At 41.3% G+C, this 17,303-nt stretch overlaps 3 protein-coding genes across 3 annotated transcripts; 2 read left to right on the plus strand and 1 right to left on the minus strand.

The window, feature by feature from the left end:
* Window positions 523-6,438, plus strand: LOC8078780 (C2 domain-containing protein At1g53590). Its single transcript, XM_002455028.2, has 12 exons — window positions 523-905; window positions 2,013-2,087; window positions 2,252-2,392; window positions 2,566-2,661; window positions 2,752-2,883; window positions 3,571-3,723; window positions 3,818-3,859; window positions 3,985-4,033; window positions 4,400-4,495; window positions 4,566-4,749; window positions 4,967-5,087; window positions 5,284-6,438. Exons 1-12 carry the CDS (start codon window positions 780-782, stop codon window positions 6,112-6,114), a joined length of 2,046 nt encoding a protein of 681 aa, XP_002455073.1. The 5' UTR covers window positions 523-779; the 3' UTR covers window positions 6,115-6,438.
* Window positions 9,746-12,552, plus strand: LOC8078781 (D-tyrosyl-tRNA(Tyr) deacylase). Its single transcript, XM_002455029.2, has 9 exons — window positions 9,746-9,927; window positions 10,002-10,093; window positions 10,654-10,720; window positions 10,844-10,874; window positions 10,974-11,114; window positions 11,621-11,646; window positions 11,728-11,801; window positions 11,923-12,007; window positions 12,091-12,552. Exons 1-8 carry the CDS (start codon window positions 9,886-9,888, stop codon window positions 11,981-11,983), a joined length of 534 nt encoding a protein of 177 aa, XP_002455074.1. The 5' UTR covers window positions 9,746-9,885; the 3' UTR covers window positions 11,984-12,007; window positions 12,091-12,552.
* Window positions 12,874-15,631, minus strand: LOC8078782 (probable small nuclear ribonucleoprotein F). The gene is made up of 5 exons (XM_002457195.2): window positions 15,475-15,631; window positions 14,294-14,381; window positions 14,153-14,190; window positions 13,945-14,009; window positions 12,874-13,283 (listed from the first exon to the last, which is right to left on the minus strand). Exons 1-5 carry the CDS (start codon window positions 15,478-15,480, stop codon window positions 13,220-13,222), a joined length of 261 nt encoding a protein of 86 aa, XP_002457240.1. The 5' UTR covers window positions 15,481-15,631; the 3' UTR covers window positions 12,874-13,219.

A 17,303-nucleotide genomic window follows, 5' to 3' on the forward strand; every position in this document is an offset into this window, starting at 1 on the left:
TTTTTTATCTATATTTAATGTTCTATGCATGTGCCGTAAGATTCGATGTGATGAGAAATCTTGTAAAGTTTTGGGTTTTTGGGTGTATCTAAACAACGCGTATGCCAAAAAGGCGAAATAATCGATTGCCGATAATAATGGAGCATGATAATAATCAATTGATTAATACGTTCTACCCTACTACTACTAGTCGTGGATTTCTTAAGGTGACGTTGTTGTATTCACCTCAATCCATATGTGTTGGTGTGGATTGGAATAGAATTTAGTTCAAATTTCGCTCCAATCCACCTCAACACATGTGGATTGATATAAATCCGACTATATCCACGTCCAAGGAACCACGAGCAGGCCACACCACAACCAGTGGCTGATCCGATCCGATCGCATTCATCCACGGCGGCGGCGGCGTCGGCAGGCACGTGACGACACGCCAGGCGTGCCGCGTGCGGGCCGTGTACCACTTGGCCTGACACCTGCGCAGCTTCTTCTTCTTCTGTTGCTGTTGGGCCTGTGCCTGGCCCGTTGGCTGGTCGGCATGTCGCGTTAGCTTCTCACTTCGCCCCCCTCGTCGCTGTCAGAAATCAATTTCTACTACTACTAGTCCTCGCCGTCCGCGCCCGGCTGCCCGGACGTCGTGGTGCGGTGGTGGTGGTCTGGAAGGGCGGCTCCCCTCTTTCCAGAGCAGAGCAGACAGAGCACCACGACCCGCCAGACCGCCACTTGCCAACCAATACCCTTTTACTTCTCCTTCTCCTTCGCCTCCGGGAGGGACAGCGGGTATGGACGCCGCCGAGCTGCCCCTCGTCTACCACATCGGCCTGGTGCTGGCCGCGCTCTGGGCCGCCGCCGCCATCGGCTTCCGCGGCTCCCTCCTCTACCTCCTCGCCTTCCTCTACCTCTACATGGTGGGTACTTGCTGATACTACTATTTCCTGCCCCCCTCACGTATTACTCATTAAAACACTAGAGATTTGCCTCCTTTTTCTTGCCAAAGAAAGAACAGCCCCGGAAATCACACACTAGAGATTTGCCTCCTTTTTCTGGTACCGCATCATACTATTCCAGTATATATTGCCTTTTTTCAGCAAGGTCCGTACTTCGTCGGCTTCTGTAGTTCTGTAATTTCCCTCACCTTCTCTGATGAAACTTGTTTCTATCATCAAATTCTTTTACCTTCTCTGATGCAGCAGCCCGTGCAACCAAAAGGTCAATTTGCCACCTCATTCTGCACTCTGTCTTGTATCTATTCTGGGTGCTATGGTTGTATGGACTATTTACCAGTTAGCCATGAAAGCTTGTTGCGTGCTATCATTGCCTGACTAATTAGCATGACATCATATGCTGCCAAAGTTTAACTCCACACAGCACCCACTTAATCCAATCCAATTCATTGGGACCTTGTCTAGCTGCAGTTTACTGATTCTATGCCCCCAAGATAAATGCAAAATTGGCTTCCAAAGATAGAATTTCTCAAGCAACTAGTAATAAGGTTGATGGCATGCGAGAGTGATATTACATGGATGATTGAATGCTTCCTCCTTTTAAGGATTTGTTGTATCATATTGTGATTTCTAGAGCATCAGACGCTACAAAGTAATTTCCTTCACCCTTTAAGACCTCCTATACTGATTTCCATGGAGTAATTTCACATTCATCAAGAACCCATCCTGCGAGATGTAAAATGTTTCAAATGATTTAGCTGAGAAACCTTGGCACTGTGTCAGAAATTTCTCCATTTTTATTTTATATATTATGAAATGAAATTTTCCTTCTCTTCATCAACTCTGACTCCAAGCTGATTCAGAATTTTTAAACCACACTGCCTTTTCCCCTGATTTACCTCCACATCTTTTCATGACACTTGCTGTTGTTTCTCATTCCAACTTCTACATTTCTGCTTACATGGTTTTCCAAGTCTTTTATATCATGATCTAGTTATTTGCTTGAACATGTGTGATTCCAGAATACCAGATAATCAGAAGAAATTAGTTACAATAGCTCCTCCTTTGTAGGTAAATGCTCGCTGTGCAGTGAGACTGCGGAAGAGGATACAACATGAGGAGATGAAATCTGCCTATCAACGAAGGGTATGCACCTTATTTTTCTGTGATCCACGATTGTTGCACTTCTTAAATATTTCATGGATAAATGTTGTTGACTAGGCTGGAAATTTCATTTTTCTCCTTTTTATTTGCTTTTTTATGACTGTTCCTGCCTGTCTAAATTCAGCTCATATTGTTTTATGTATCAGCTCCTCTCTGATGCAGAATCAGTACGCTGGTTAAACTATGCAATCAACAAGATGTGGCCTGTCTGTATGGAGAAGATCGTTTCACAGCTTCTACGGCCCATCATACCATGGTTCTTGGATAAGTTCAAACCTTGGACAGTCGTATGGTTTCCTTCTTTTATCTTGATTTTCTGATTCATATTCTCTATTTTGTGGCATTTTATCTCAAACTGTTTCTTTTACAATGTTTTCCTATGACAGTCACATTTTAGTTTCGTTAAGTAGGCATCCATCCATCGATTCCCTGTAGCTTACTTGATACTGTTATTCTGCAGAGCAAAGCAGGTATTCAGGAGCTTTACATGGGCAGGAATCCACCAATCTTTACCTCCATGAGAGTTCTACCTGAGACATCAGATGATGACCATTTGGTAGGTACCACTTTTGTTTGATCTGAATATTTCCTTTACTTCTATGGGCAATTGACAATTATCTGTGTTTATTTTAATGCTTTCATACAGGTTCTTGAGCTGGGAATGAATTTCCTTTCTGGTGAAGATATGAGTGCTGTACTTGCTATGCAGCTGCACAAGAGTGTGGGACTTGGAATGACTGCAAAGATGCATTTAACTAGCATGCATGTCGAGGGAAAGGCAAGTTAACTAGTAAGCTGAACCATTTTGCCATAGGAGCCATAAACTTGTGGCATTCTCATAGACAATGGATTTTAAAACACCAAATCCACACTTAGGAAGAGTGATGCTTTCGAAAAAGTGTGATTCACATTATGCTGAAAAAAAAGGAAAAGACTTATGATGCTAACTTTTTCAAGTCCCATGTTATTTTTCTCTGTACAGAAATAATTGACATAATTTATTATTGGCTTGCTTTACGTTGTTAAAGTTCTCCATTATCATTGGGAGCAGTGCTAAAAATTCAAAATAGGATGCACAGTTTCACTTACCTTCACGAAGGCAACCACCAACACTTATGAACCAAAAATACACAGTTTCTTGTACAGACTGGTGGCAAGGGCCATTTTGTAACTTTACTGTAATCCTAAGGAAATCAATAAAAGTTTTCTGGTCAACAAAGGGCCTATACATATGCTCCCTTTTTGTTGTGACAAACAGGAGACCCCACCAATCTTTAACTGTGTTAAGCAATATAAAAAATAAATATACGGATTTGTTCTATGGAAAAAGCAGATGATAAAGATAACTTTAGTTTAAATTTAGAAAACCCTCATTAGACAAAGGAAACAGTTTCTTCCCTACATGTAATGTTTAATTGTGTACCTTGTAAAGTTGTACTCAACACAAGAATATGTTTTTTTGCAGATTTTAGTTGGTGTGAAGTTTGTTCGGAGTTGGCCATTTCTTGGCCGTGTAAGACTATGTTTTGTGGAGCCGCCTTATTTTCAGATGACTGTGAAACCACTTATTAATCATGGGCTTGATGTCACTGAGTTTCCAGGAATTTCAGGATGGCTGGTGAGATTTTCCTGTATTATAGTTTTTTTCTTACTGTATAATTGGTAATTCTGTTTCTTACTGATCACTCGGCCTACTGGGTTTGTTTTTCCAGGATAAGTTGATGGATACTGCATTTGGGCAGACATTAGTTGAGGTCAGATTTTTATTATGGAGTACTATTTTTTGTTTGTTTTGCTTTCTTCAAAAGCCTTTTCAAGGTTACCTTTGAAGGTTCTCCATGTACCTTTTCCTTACTGAGGTATTTTTTTCTTCTGGCAGCCCAATATGATAGTCATAAATGTGGAAAAATTTGCATCTACTCCTTCAGGTAGGTAGCAACTTATTTCTGCTTGTGTTTCAGAAATCTTTAAAAATTACTGTGATTCTGAAATCCTCCTATGGATGTGCTGTTAAAATTTAGTTATAGACAGTTCTCACATGGTATACAGTATGGACTGAAATATTTAGGTCATTTGCTTTATTAGTGTGTGCTAGGCTGGTAGCAAATGCTAGAATTTGGTATGCCCCAAAGTTAAACGAACTTTATAGTTTTATGAACAATGGCTACAATGTTCTATTTTGACTAAAATCATTGAGAGGAATAAAAACTCCCATTTTGTAAATTATTTGATGATAACCTTTCAGTTCCCTTCTGTTATCTTCTCTACGGTACCAATTTCTTTTCATTCTGCAGAAAGTAACTGGTTCAGCATTGAGGAGAGGCCTCCTATTGCATATGTGAAACTTGAGATTTTAGAAGGAATTGACATGAAGCCATCTGATATAAACGGTGAGGATGAATTTTGCAGCTTCTGTGTCACTCTTCATCGGTGTAACACATTTGATGATCCAATGCACAGGACTAGCGGACCCTTATGTGAAAGGTCGTCTGGGTCCTTTCAAATTCCAAACACAGATACAGAGGAAAACATTGTCCCCTAAGTGGTTTGAAGAATTTAAAATACCAATCACATCGTGGGAGGCAACAAATGAACTTGTCATGGAAGTTCGTGATAAGGACCCCATGTTTGATGACTCGCTTGGGTATGTTCTGTTTTCTAAGCTCATGTTGATAAATGATGCCTTGATAAGGAAATCTATAGGATAATGCTTCTGCTGTCTTATTAGGCCGTTGCTGTGATTCAATTGGCTTTTGTTAAAGAGGACAATCTAGCACTTCCTGTTATTTTATAGTGGTCTGACCAATTTGGTATTATTTGGAAATGAAATAAACATACATCTGACGCTGTTTTATTTACAGACAATGTACCATTAATGTACATGAGCTGAGAGGTGGACAAAGGCACGACAAATGGATGTCACTGAATAATGTCAAGAAAGGAAGGATTCACTTGGCAGTAACAGTTGAAGATATATCTGAGGTCAGTGGCAAACATTGTGTCTATTTTCTTTTACTGTAACTTTTCAACACCATTTTAGTGGCCTTCAGTGAGGTTGCAGGGTTATACCAAAATGGCATGTCCAAACCTGAAATGTAGAAGGGCTCTGCTGGACTCAATTCTAGTTGTTGTTTTTTCAAAATGGCAGAAGAGCACTCAATTCTAGTTGTATCTGCAGGACCAAAATAGATCAAGTATGGACGAATCATTGAAACAAGCGGATACTGAAGTACCAGTATCAACATCTGTTTATAGCAAAGTGGATTCTGGTGAACTTCCTGAAGAAAATAAAGTCTTAATGGATGAAGTGGAGCACATAAACATTGATGGACAAGAACAACCTGGAGGTTTATATGTACATCGCCCTGGCACGGGGGTTCCAAGGACATGGGAATCCCGGAAAGGACGAGCACGAAACCCAGACACACAGATTCACCAAGAGGTTGACAAGTCAAAGGAAATCCCGACACCAAAAGGCAGTGGACAAGGGGGTCTATTTAATGTAGGCTCCTTTTTCCGGAGAAACTCAAGGAAGGGGAGCTCCAAAAATCTTGATCCCAGCCTTCCTGCAACTCCGGGTCCTCAGAGTGTGACAGAGCCTGATCCAAAGCTCCCTCAAACTCCACGTCCCAACCTGAAGGAGCTGGGCGAGAAGCGGACATCGATAAAGATTGTAGTGAATGAAGAAGCAAACCCAGCAGACAAGGTGGGATATGCAGAAAACTCAGGAGAAGATGTGGCAAAGGTGATAGAGAAAAATGCAGGTGAACCAGGCAGATCACTGACAAGCACATTGAGCAGGAAGTTTTCCAGAAAGAGAGCAGATGACAGACTATCAGATATCCCAGAGCAGATTGAAGCTCATGGATCTGAGTCGGTGAGTGAAGGGCCTATTCTTGTTAGAGGCGAGCCAATGATAGCAGAAGGCCATCCAACAGCGGAACATGGCAATGGAGATGGCACCGAGCAAGATGTGGCGGGAGCAAAGGTTGCTACCCAGGCCTCATAAAGGATTGGGACTTAAGATCAGCAGTTTTTGTTCTTGTAATCTTGATGATAGATTTGGTTTGTGCATGCATCCCTGTTTGCTGTTTATAGACTCATGGTGGTGAAGAATGTCAGATACTAGACTTGTTTCGTTGTCCATAGTTGCTAAGGATAACCATTTAGAATTGGGTGTAAAATATAGTATCAAAGAGCAGCGTGCTGTGCAGTGATATGCGCTCATGTTGATAAGATAAGTTGGCTCTTTGAGATTTTGTTCACTTCTGTAAAGAAACATAAATTCCATATATTCCTTGACACAATTTATGTAAAATGTATTCTCACTAGATCGTTTTTGCGGCTGATGCTGATTTATTGTGAGAGAAAAATATTGTTATGTGGTAGGAAAAGTACGACTAATTCTGTCTGATAAGTTCAAGAGAACAGGGTAAGCGCATATTTTGTCCACTTATTGTCATGCAATATTGGACTCCAATATTGTCATGTAATATTTTGACAAGAGTTTTAGGGCTGGTTTGATGCTAAGGCCTAATTGTTAGATAAAAATTAGTTAAAATTAGCCCTAGCGCATCTAAACAGGATGGTTAATAGATGGAGTAATTTTTTAATTAAGTTTTAACTAGGTAGCGTGCCCGTGCGTTGCTACGGGATAGCTAACATTTTTTTATTAAAAATACACGTATCGCACAATAAAATAATAATATTATAATAAAACTTAAATACCAGCTATAAAGTGATATTTATCTTAAAGAAGCAAAGTTTCTGAACTCAAACATAGTCACGGAGAGCATGATGTAATAAGTTCACAAATTCTACTTTATAGACCTTTCGGTGATACGACCAAGATAATGTATAATATCGGCAGGAAGAAATCTTCGATATCCATTTCTTTCGTGCGCTAGTAAATACACAAATAAGTTTTGCCGCATCTCCATACCATCCTGTCACACATTTGAGTATATGTATATATATTAGTGTGTGTCGCATGGATAATACTACGTTTTTATAAAAAAAAAATTGTATAAAAACTGAGACAAACTGTTATACTCACGGTATAAATGTGTGTGGTTTGTGGTCTATTCCATGCAGACATATACTGTAGGACGAGAAATCCACTTAAGTACCTGTATGATTCACAATCAGCAATATATAGAAATAGTTAAATCATGGGATGCAGTAAGCTGATATGGTAATTCCAAATCTAAACCATGCCAAGTAGCTACACGACTTATTCATATAGAATCTATAAAAATGGAAACATCTGCAGTATATAAAACAAAATCTATGCACTTGGAATAAGGGATCCACTAAATGGAAGAAATGATACAAGAATGCATAATTCAGTATAAGGAATTCTAATAAACAAATAGATGTTGAAAGAGCTAAAAATAACAACAACAAAAACTGGAAACCACATGATTGTTATTCAAGATTTGGTTTCTCCAGAGTTTTCAAAACAGCTCGCAACACGCTACACCATTCTAAAAAACGAGTCTATACAAATTTCCCCCAATCAAATCAAAGGATGATGTAATCAAGCACGTCTTGCAGCTCCAAAATATACCAGATGAGTACTTTAGCACTTAATCCTAAGAGCATCCGAATAGAACTAACATTCTTTTTTGTGCATAAGGACAGAACTAACCTATATTGATATTGAACAAAACATGTTTTGTAGTTATTAAGGAGACACAATGAAAACATTAAAATGTAGATACAGCTAAATGTAAGAACCTCACCGGTGCTTCCTGGCCCTTTAGTTATTCCAAAAGGTTGAAAATCTGCTTATCCCAGACTATGATAGAGTATTGATCATCACCTCCAGAAACTATTTTGCTGTGTTCTGAACTGGTAATTTGAATTCCCTGCAAATTTCAATTAATTGACACAGAAAAAATCAGGGCCTGAACTGTTAATAAAAGACTGAAACTATTTTGCCACGTTGTGAACTGGTAGTCAAAGACTGAATCAGTTAAGTTTCGACAGGCTGAATGCTTTGGTGTCTCTCCATAGTGAAAGACACAAGCTAGCTCAAGTTTTCATCTATGTTAATGAAACAGCACACGGAGCTTCATCAAAGGTGATACCAACTTGGCAACTTGCACGAACTCTGAACTTGAGCTATTTGATTGTTATGATTACCAAGTCTATGTCCCGATCACATAAGAGAATCTGGAGACTTAAGGATTAGTGCAATATCTTGTTGGTTTTTCATTTATTATATTACTTGATTTTGATTGAGTTGTTTAGCTAGCAGTCCTCTAGTTGTCTGATGATCATCACTACGGCATAAATCAATCTCCAGCTGCAACGATTTAAGTTTTTGACTTAATTATTTTGGGCTATTTTATCGCATCAAGATGTAGTTATGCACTCTGGGAGCCATCTATCCTTGACATGCTAGTTAATCTAATCCCATTTATTGCCCAACCAAATTGCTAGATTGGTGAAGTAGTGGCCGGGCCTGGTGATGCTGCTCAAGGCCAGGTTCATGATGGTGTTCAGTATGATTTTGGTAAGTTGAGTTTCATTATATGCAGGATGATGGATGACGTACCCGGTGTCAGAGCCGCGGCGCTTGAACGACGACTTCGGATTCTCGTCCTCGATGTGCTGCTGCCTGCAGCAACGGCGGCTGCGATCGATGTCTCAGTAACGGTGGCTAGACGTTGGGCTTTGATCTGCCAGCAACCGAGGTCATGGTGCATGAAGGGGATAATTTGTTAACTTGAATGATGGATGACGTACCCGTTGTCGGAGCCGCGACACTTACCGAGGTAGCGATGCTGGCGGCGTCGAGGTCAGGGAAAGGATCGATGTGAAATCCTCGTTGTGCGGCTACCCTGATTGTCGGGGCGACCGGATCCGCGCCGAGGGAGGAGGCGGGCGAGGTCGGCACGACCTGATCCGCGCCGAGGGAGGAGGCGGGCGAGGTCGTCTGCGCGACCGGATCCGAGTGGAGGGAGGAGGCGTCGCCGCGCCGCGCGGGGAGGAGGCGGGCGAGGTCGTCCGCGCGACCGGATCCGCGTGGAGGTCGGCGAGGGCCGCGCGGGGAGGCGGTCCGCGTGGAGGGAGGAGGAGTTGGGCCGCGCGGGGAGGAGGCGGGCGATGGAGGAGGAGGCGAGGTCCGCGTGGAGGGAGGAGGAGGCGTCGCCGCGCGGGGAGGAGGCGGGCGATGGAGGAGGAGGCGTCGCCGCGCCGATGGAGGAGGCGGGCGAGGTCGGCGAGGTCCGCGCGAGGAGGCGGGCCGCGCGGGGAGGAGGCGTCGCCGCACCGCGCGGGGAGGAGGCGGGCAATGGAGGAGGAGGCGAGGTCCGCGTGGAGGGGCGGGCGAGGTCGGCGAGGTCCGCGCGACCGGATCCGCGCGGAGGAGGAGGTGGGCCGCGCGGGACGATGTTCGCAGGAGGCAGGACGAAAGTGGGAGGGGAGAATGTGGCACCAAAACGATGTCCCCTCTTTAGTCTTTTTAGTTGTAGGAGAAGAGTTGTTAGTCAACTAGCTAACTAGCTTCAATTAATTTACGATAATTTTTAGTCCTAAATATAAGCTGACAGAAGAAGAAATGCAAAGGTCGGCCCAGTAAACCATCGGCGCTTTTCACGGCCCATCAACGAGGCATCCATCCCCTCAAAAAAGAAAAAGAAAAAAAAGATCAACGAGGCATCCGCGTTCCCCACACACTCCAACCAGAACCGCCGCCGCTCTCACCGGCGAGCGGCGACTCGCCCGGTCGTCCCTCACCACTGGGCGTGGTGGACGCAGGAGAAGACACAGGATGAGGGCTGTGGTGCAGCGCGTCCTCTCGGCGAGTGTCGAGGTGAGCGCCCTCTACAGTGGACTGCAATTCGCTCGGAATCTTCTCTGAATGCTTCTTCTGTGGGGTCGCCGCAGGTCGATGGGCGAATAGTGTCGGCGATCGGCCCTGGACTCCTCGTCCTAGTCGGCGTCCACGAAGCAGACACCGACGCCGACGCCGACTACATGTATATAATCCTCTCCGTTCATCCCGCTCCCACTTCCTCCAATTACTTCCTCCAATTATTGGGTTATACTGCTAGTGTTAGCCATTGTCTCAATTCTTGTCTGTTTACTCATGACTATATCTTTATGACGCATCAGATTCAATCTGCAGTGGGAATGTGTTCATCCAGATATCAGTTTGCTCTGTACTGTGTTGATTCAGTGACCGGTTATTTGAGCTGGCGGAGTGATTGCAGTGCAGGATGTAATTATGATCTTGATAGATGAATGATAGCAGTAGTCACTTGTACTACTAACGTAATCTGCTGTGTGGTATGCCTTTTTTGTTTAGTACTGCAATGCATTGGTGGCAGCTTCTTTATTACTAATCTTTGGTAAACATTACGTGTCCAACACATTGGCTGGTTTCATTTCTTGTCCATTTACCAAAGGCTGTCACGTTTTTTGTTTTCTGATATGTTATTGGCTTACCATCTTTTTTATGAAATTTTGTTTATGCTGAAATGCTTAGCATGGCTTGCTGTTATAGCTCTAATTGCATGCTAATATCACCCTTATATAGTTGTCGGAAGGTCCTGAACATGAGGCTGTTTCCAAACGACAAGACTGAAAAAGCATGGGATCGAAGTGTAAGCCTCAGATCCATCTTGGCCCAATTGAAGAATAAAGTTGGCTTACTTGAGAGTGCTAATTATTTACTGCACTTCATATGAGCTTTGAAGAAACTTAAATAAGCTTTTTCCTCCCTGCAGGTTATGCAGCGTAACTTTGAGGTGCTATTAGGTAATATGATGATGCCACCTTGTCCCATGTGTAAAATATAAACAGCCTCCATTAAATCTGTTATTAACTACTCTGTTTCTGATCTGATATCTTATTCAGTCAGTCAGTTCACCTTATATGGCATCCTGAAGGGTAATAAGCCAGATTTTCATGTGGCTATGCCACCTGCAAAAGCGAAACCATTCTATGCTTCTCTAGTTGAGAAATTTCGAGGGTCATACTTGGCTGATTCAGTGAAAGGTAACAAATATGCATTTTATAATTCATTGTGATTTACACAGTTTTCCATCCTGAATTCTTGATTATCAAATCAATGTTCTTTTTCCTTCTGTTGACATGGATATGCCTATATTTGGGATTTGCCAGTCATGATTGATGCATGCATTAAAACTTTCCCACACTCCCCATGGTCCTGCGTTGACCATTCGTTTCTGCTGGGTGTGCATTTCATCTTCTGGATAGTCACTCCCCAGTTATGTTATGCCGATAACATAGCTATTTCATTAGTGATGCTTTACAGATGTTCTGCTCACTTATTTACTTTGCTGAAATATTGCCATGACTATGTCTATGCTCCCCATACTCATAATACATAATCTTCTTGCACTTGTTATTGCTGCTGCTGCTGCGACTTGGTCTATTGCTTTTGCACTACGTTCGATCTACATCTAAAGATTTCTGCAGTGAGAGTGAGTCAATGTATCACATGAAAATAAATGTGACGATGTTCCTACTTTGACTGGCAGATGGTGTTTTTGGAGCGATGATGAAGGTGTCTCTGAGTGAAACATGTTATTTGCCTTCATAGCATTTGACCTTTTCAGAAGGAAGCGTAAATTAGAAAGTCTTGCAGGTTTCTTTGGTGAATGATGGCCCTGTAACAATGCAAATCGACTCACCCTCACTACAAGGTGCTGCTCAGTCGAGGTGAGTTTGTTCAGATTGTCAGGTTATTTTAATCTTTGTTGAATCGTATACTTGCTAGCTAGAATAGCATGCATGGTTATATAAACTGGTCTGATTTATTTGTTTTTATGCACTTGAACAGCAATGGTGATGATGATTTGGTTAAAGATGGTGAAGCAAGAGTACCTAAAGAGGCGTGTTAAAATTCTGGGCGCCTGCTGGCCAAGGTGTGATGCAGTCTTGGTGAATATAAGTTCTGCATCACATCTTTCTCATTCAGAATTTTGATTATTATTATTTTTGGGTGCAGCTGGATTTGAAAGCCCTCCCGCTGTGCAATTGGTATGAGTTTTGCGTCCATCTGGCACGTTGATGACAAAGGAAATATCAGAATTGAAGTTGGCATTATTCATGTGATTTGCCATTAAATTTTGGCAGTCAGTTACAGCATTGCTTCAGTCTGTGGAAGCATAGCCTTTTGCACAAATGACAGAGCCAGCACGGTTTTTAGACTATGAGCCTGTTCGCTTGTTTTGAAAAGCCATGACTGAACAGTATTGTTCGCTAATTTATTGTGAGAGAAAAACACTGCTAAATAACTGGCATATTCGGTAGATAAAATCAAATGAACAGGGCCATATATTTGTTATCTTATTCATTTTCTTCTATGGGATAATGCTCTTATTAATATGAGAGCTATACATGAGCTTGTCGCTGCTTAACAATGTAATTTCTAGGGTCTTATTACTGATGGCATTCCTGTTTCCTTGAATGATAGTAGAGTAAATACTGATACATCATACATGGTTTTATCAGTTCAATGCATGGTTTAGATTTTAGGTACATACCCCGACTCGAGAAATCTTTGCGTGAAACGTAATTGAACCTACAAAACGACGTGTCCAGAGTGAAAGTAGCAAACAGTATTCAAAGTAGCAAACAGCATTAACTCTAGGCATCGCATACCAGCGCCTGAGAACCGTGGCAACCTGGGTTAGCTACAGCTTTCAAAGATGTCTAAAATTTGATAAATGGTTCATTTGCTTCATTGGGCCAGAATGGAACATCAACGTTTTATAATATTTGCACCATGTTACCAAGGCACCAATGCGTTAGGCACCAGCACCAATGCGTTTAACTTAAATGACAGACAAAATAGTTCGGACTTCCATCTTAGCAATTGAATACTATGATATCACCTCTGGCAGCAATTCCAGCAGACAAGTTATTGAGCCAAAACATACAAGATTGGAATATAGTCCGTACTACATGGCCAAATGATTTCACAATGTCTTGTCGTGCCGTGCAAGCAGGCAAATGCATCAGCAATTTTGTATTCAGTAGTGCGCATCTGAAATATCATCAACCAATCTTAAGATGACAGCTAATACATGGTTATCAGAACCAATCTTAAGGCATGGTCCCCCACTCCCGGCTCCTCACTCTGCATCCTCTATCTCTGTATCTTCTGGAACACCTCGGAGATAAAGGACATTGTTGCATCTGTAAATTGAGCAAATAGAAATGAATCATACAAGTGGCAACTGTATGTTAGGTGTACGTAAGGCCGTGCTCAGTTTAATCCCCTCTGCAAGGAGATTGGAGGAGATGAAGGGGATTTTGACTTTAAGAGATTTAGGGGGTGTTTGGGACTGCTCCACAAACTCCACCATGGAGCAGCTCCACAAAAAACTGGAGTTTGTGGAGTACCCCTTTAGGTGCTCTCACAACTCCACCCTTTTTTCTCGAACTCAGTGCGTGGAGCTGGAACCGTTTGGCTAAAAAACGTGGAGTGGAGCTGAAAAACGTGGAGCAGATCAGTCCCAAACACCCCCTTAATCCTCATCAATCTCAATCCCCCACGAATACCCACGTAACCCACCAAATTGAACAAGCCATTAAGGGGATAAACTGTATTCCTCACTAACTCAAAAATTGCATCAACGAAACAAAATTTCTATTTTGCAAAAACTGCGCCCAAATATCCAATGCTACAATTTTACAAACTGATGCCACTCTTTATTGAGTATTTACCTTTTCAGATCCAAACTAAAGTACCTTTTTCACCTCAATAATCAGACTTGGACAGCAAGCATGCTTTTATTGGGTTATATCTAGATTAACACACCTGACACAAGCAAACAAAAGGATCATGAATCATTACCTGATCAGAATCTCACCCAGGTTTCCAGAGAATTGTCCATCAATGTACTCCTCTGTGTTAGCAAGCTGCAACCAGTAGCAAAGGTAGTAATCATTTTTTTGGCATGTTCTTCCATATTGAATGAATGATGAGCTTGCAAAACAATAAAAAACAAATAGAGGAGGTCTAATATTACGACAGCCAAACTGCCAAAGACCAAAAGTAGTACCTGAAGGTTCATGTATGAGTCAACAGAAGTAAGATACCCTGGGAAAATAAAGTAAATGTTCATCAATATATTTATGGAAGGGCCAATTCAAGGAATAAAATTTAACATTTAAAATTTGAAATAAATAAAATAAAAATTTACCTTTGTACTCCATACCCCACTTAAGTTTGACAATTACAGTCTTCCCAGTCAGATTGTTCAAGAAAGGTTTTGGGTTAACTGGCACAGTCTGCACAAAGCAAGAGTCCATCCATTAGTAAGTGTAGCATAGCTGCATAAGCTTAGGGCTTATTATGGCTGGCAAATAGGAGTATACATAAACAGACTGTTATTTTGTTCCTTCGACTTATTGGTTCCAATTATTAGCGAATTCCATGAGTCGACAAGACGGTAATTTCCCGATACAAAATGATTAATAATAGCTTAAGCATGGACTAGCTCATTAGAAACTGATGCTCTTCTCATTAAGGTTGACATCACAATGAGCTTTATAAATTAACTTTGAATCTCTAACCAGCTGAGCTTGGAGACAACTGTGGATGCACTTCTAGATTCAGCTCTAACAGGAGCAATTATAAGCTGAGCTATGGGCCATCATTGGTACTGGCAAAGGTAAATTCACTTATCTTAACCTTCGATGGTGGTACTGGCATTCACAACAAGACTACATGACAATAACATAACAAATCAAAAGCTGGCTAGATTATGATGTATACATGACACTAAGTCAAGCAGCTAACTTATTATCGGTACTGGCAACAGAAGAACAGGAAAAAGCCTTATCGGTGCTTCGATCCAGTTCTTGGTTGCCAAAAAAACAAGAGTTAATGGACAATTGCACACGATGTTCAGTGCAAGCATTCCTAACCAAACAAGATTTAGGGGAGTTAGACCTTAAATCGTGTTTAACAGAATCTTCTGATTTAAATAAAAACTCCAAACAACAAGTGTGCCTTGGAACCGACCACTTTGGGAGGCTCTGTTGCATTCTCTAGATTAGCAATTGCCCCTTTCTCCTTCCCCGTACACACTGGATTCACACAAATACCTCAAAATTATTCATCCAACCTACTCCCAACTAGCTGGTTCTGGGCTTCTGGCTGAAATTCAACCTAGGTGCCTATAACCCTCTGTTCCAAACACGCCATAGGAAGCAGCCTGAACTCAATCAATGCACACCACAGGAGACTAAGACTAGCGTAACTGCCTGAGGGGTACTAATTGTCCGCAAATCCCACTAGTTAATTAAACAGAGGTGGAGACAAACAGATCTGGTTCATAAATCCGAGGAGAAACAGAGAGGACGAGACGGCTGGTCTTACCGCCATTAGCTTCTGCGGGTGCGGTGCGGGTCGAGGAAGGCGGCAGCGAGTCGACGACCGGGCAAAGCGGGGGGCTTGGAGCGGAGGAAGTGACGCTAGGGTTTAGAAGGGAAGTCGAATCGAGATTTTTTAAAAAAAAAAATACTGCTTTTTCTGCGTCGCGCTGCACACCTTTTCTGACGTCCGGTCTGCCTCCTCAACAACGGCCCAAGTGCCTTCGAAGACCGACCGGACTCCTCGCAGTGATAACGGCCCAACAGAACACCCGTCTAACGGGCCTCTTCAACAGGTAAGCCTGGCTCACACTCCCTTCGGCCTCAGGGCTGTACCCAACGACAGCACAAATTGGCCGGGCCCAGGACCGCATAAGATCTTTGTTTAGTTCTCCACCCAAAAACTTGTTATTTATTAAATCAAATCTTTGAACATATGTATGGAGGATTAAATGTAAATAAAAATAAAAACTAATTACAAAGTTTGATCGTAAATCGAGAGACGAATCTTTTAAACCTAATTAGATCATGATTAACCATAACTGCTACAGTAACCCATATATGCTAATGGCAGATTAATTAGGCTTTAAATTCGTCTCACAGTTTTCAGACGAGCTATGTAATTTATTTTTTATTATTCTATATTTAGTACTTCAAATATGTGTCGATATATTTGATGTGACACCCAAAAAATTTTGGTCTTGGAACTAAACAATGCCTAAAAAAAGGAAAAAGTCTACTTCACCCCCTCGACCATAGGGGTGGACTACTTAATCCCCTTAACTTTGAAACCAGACATTTTACCCTCTGAACTTTTCAAAACCATTCAAATAACCCCCAAGCGGTTTTTGACAGTGGGTTGCTACAATAACTATGTTTTGCTACAGTAGCAGTGCTTTTGTCTTTTCTTTTTTATTTATTTAAGCATAATATTTGAAAAATCGTAGTAAATAATAGGAAGACCATAAAATAAAAAAATTAATTTTGTTGGACTTCACCTGAGTAGATCTACACAGTGAATATATAATACGACATACTTTAGTATAAAGTTTTTGCTGTGGATTTTACAGAAAATAATATATCCAAATCACCGTATTATTTTCTATAAAATATCCGGTTTTAAAGTTGAGTGGTTTAAGTAGTCCACCCCCCATAATTGAGGGGGTGAAGTAGACCTTTTTCCTAAAAAAATCAACTATAAGCAACTCTCCACCATTCGATGCAAATATTAATATTTTGCCAAACGGCAAGCGCTTAAGCATTGTTTTTGTTTTATATTTTTTTATTGACTATAAAAAAGTTCATATTTTTAGATATTCAAGTAATATTATATTTGTTTTATTATTTTTACTCTATAAATAAAATTTAGACATTTTGTTCTTTTTTAAGCAGTGTTCTTGTGGTAACCCAGCCCATAAATCTACCATGAGAGTGGAAGCGCGTGAAAAGACCTTTTCTCGTACGTGTGTAAAAACCCTCTCTGTCGAACAGGTGTTTACAAAGCAATTTTAGCTCCATCGCTAGATGCTCCCTCAGCGTATTATATATCCCTTCAATGTTTTTATTATTGCTTCCATGTTTGCTTAATAAATGTTGTTGAATTATTTTTACGAGTTTAGCTATGGGTGGCATCTCATCCTTGTCTTGTGATGCTGGGGTGTTAGAATAGAGAACCTAATTGGTTACCATCCTTTAGCTTGAAAGATCCCAAACTCATAAAAGTTTCTTTTACACTCATGAGATTCATCCAAAAATGAGTCTCTTGTTTTTTCTATACCCGTGACAACTTCTTACCTTTAATATATTTGTTTCTCAATAAGTCCTGCTAAATATCAT

Source organism: Sorghum bicolor, chromosome 3 (genome assembly GCF_000003195.3).
Source record: "Sorghum bicolor cultivar BTx623 chromosome 3, Sorghum_bicolor_NCBIv3, whole genome shotgun sequence".
In the NCBI taxonomy this organism is placed as follows: domain Eukaryota; kingdom Viridiplantae; phylum Streptophyta; class Magnoliopsida; order Poales; family Poaceae; genus Sorghum; species Sorghum bicolor.

Excerpts from the sequence above, each read along its gene's own strand:
- LOC8078780 (XM_002455028.2), top strand. The coding sequence starts at position 780 with ATGGACGCCGCCGAGCTGCCCCTCGTCTACCACATCGGCCTGGTGCTG. Across the intron at positions 2,884-3,570 it reads GCATGCATGTCGAGGGAAAG|ATTTTAGTTGGTGTGAAGTT; the intron begins GCAAGTTAACTA and ends GTTTTTTTGCAG. Across the intron at positions 4,034-4,399 it reads ATTTGCATCTACTCCTTCAG|AAAGTAACTGGTTCAGCATT; the intron begins GTAGGTAGCAAC and ends TTCATTCTGCAG.
- LOC8078781 (XM_002455029.2), top strand. The coding sequence starts at position 9,886 with ATGAGGGCTGTGGTGCAGCGCGTCCTCTCGGCGAGTGTCGAG. Across the intron at positions 9,928-10,001 it reads TCCTCTCGGCGAGTGTCGAG|GTCGATGGGCGAATAGTGTC; the intron begins GTGAGCGCCCTC and ends GGGTCGCCGCAG. Across the intron at positions 10,875-10,973 it reads TAACTTTGAGGTGCTATTAG|TCAGTCAGTTCACCTTATAT; the intron begins GTAATATGATGA and ends TATCTTATTCAG.
- LOC8078782 (XM_002457195.2), bottom strand. Across the intron at positions 14,191-14,293 it reads GTGGGGTATGGAGTACAAAG|GGTATCTTACTTCTGTTGAC; the intron begins GTAAATTTTTAT and ends TTATTTTCCCAG. Across the intron at positions 13,284-13,944 it reads CTGGGTGAGATTCTGATCAG|ATGCAACAATGTCCTTTATC; the intron begins GTAATGATTCAT and ends CTCAATTTACAG.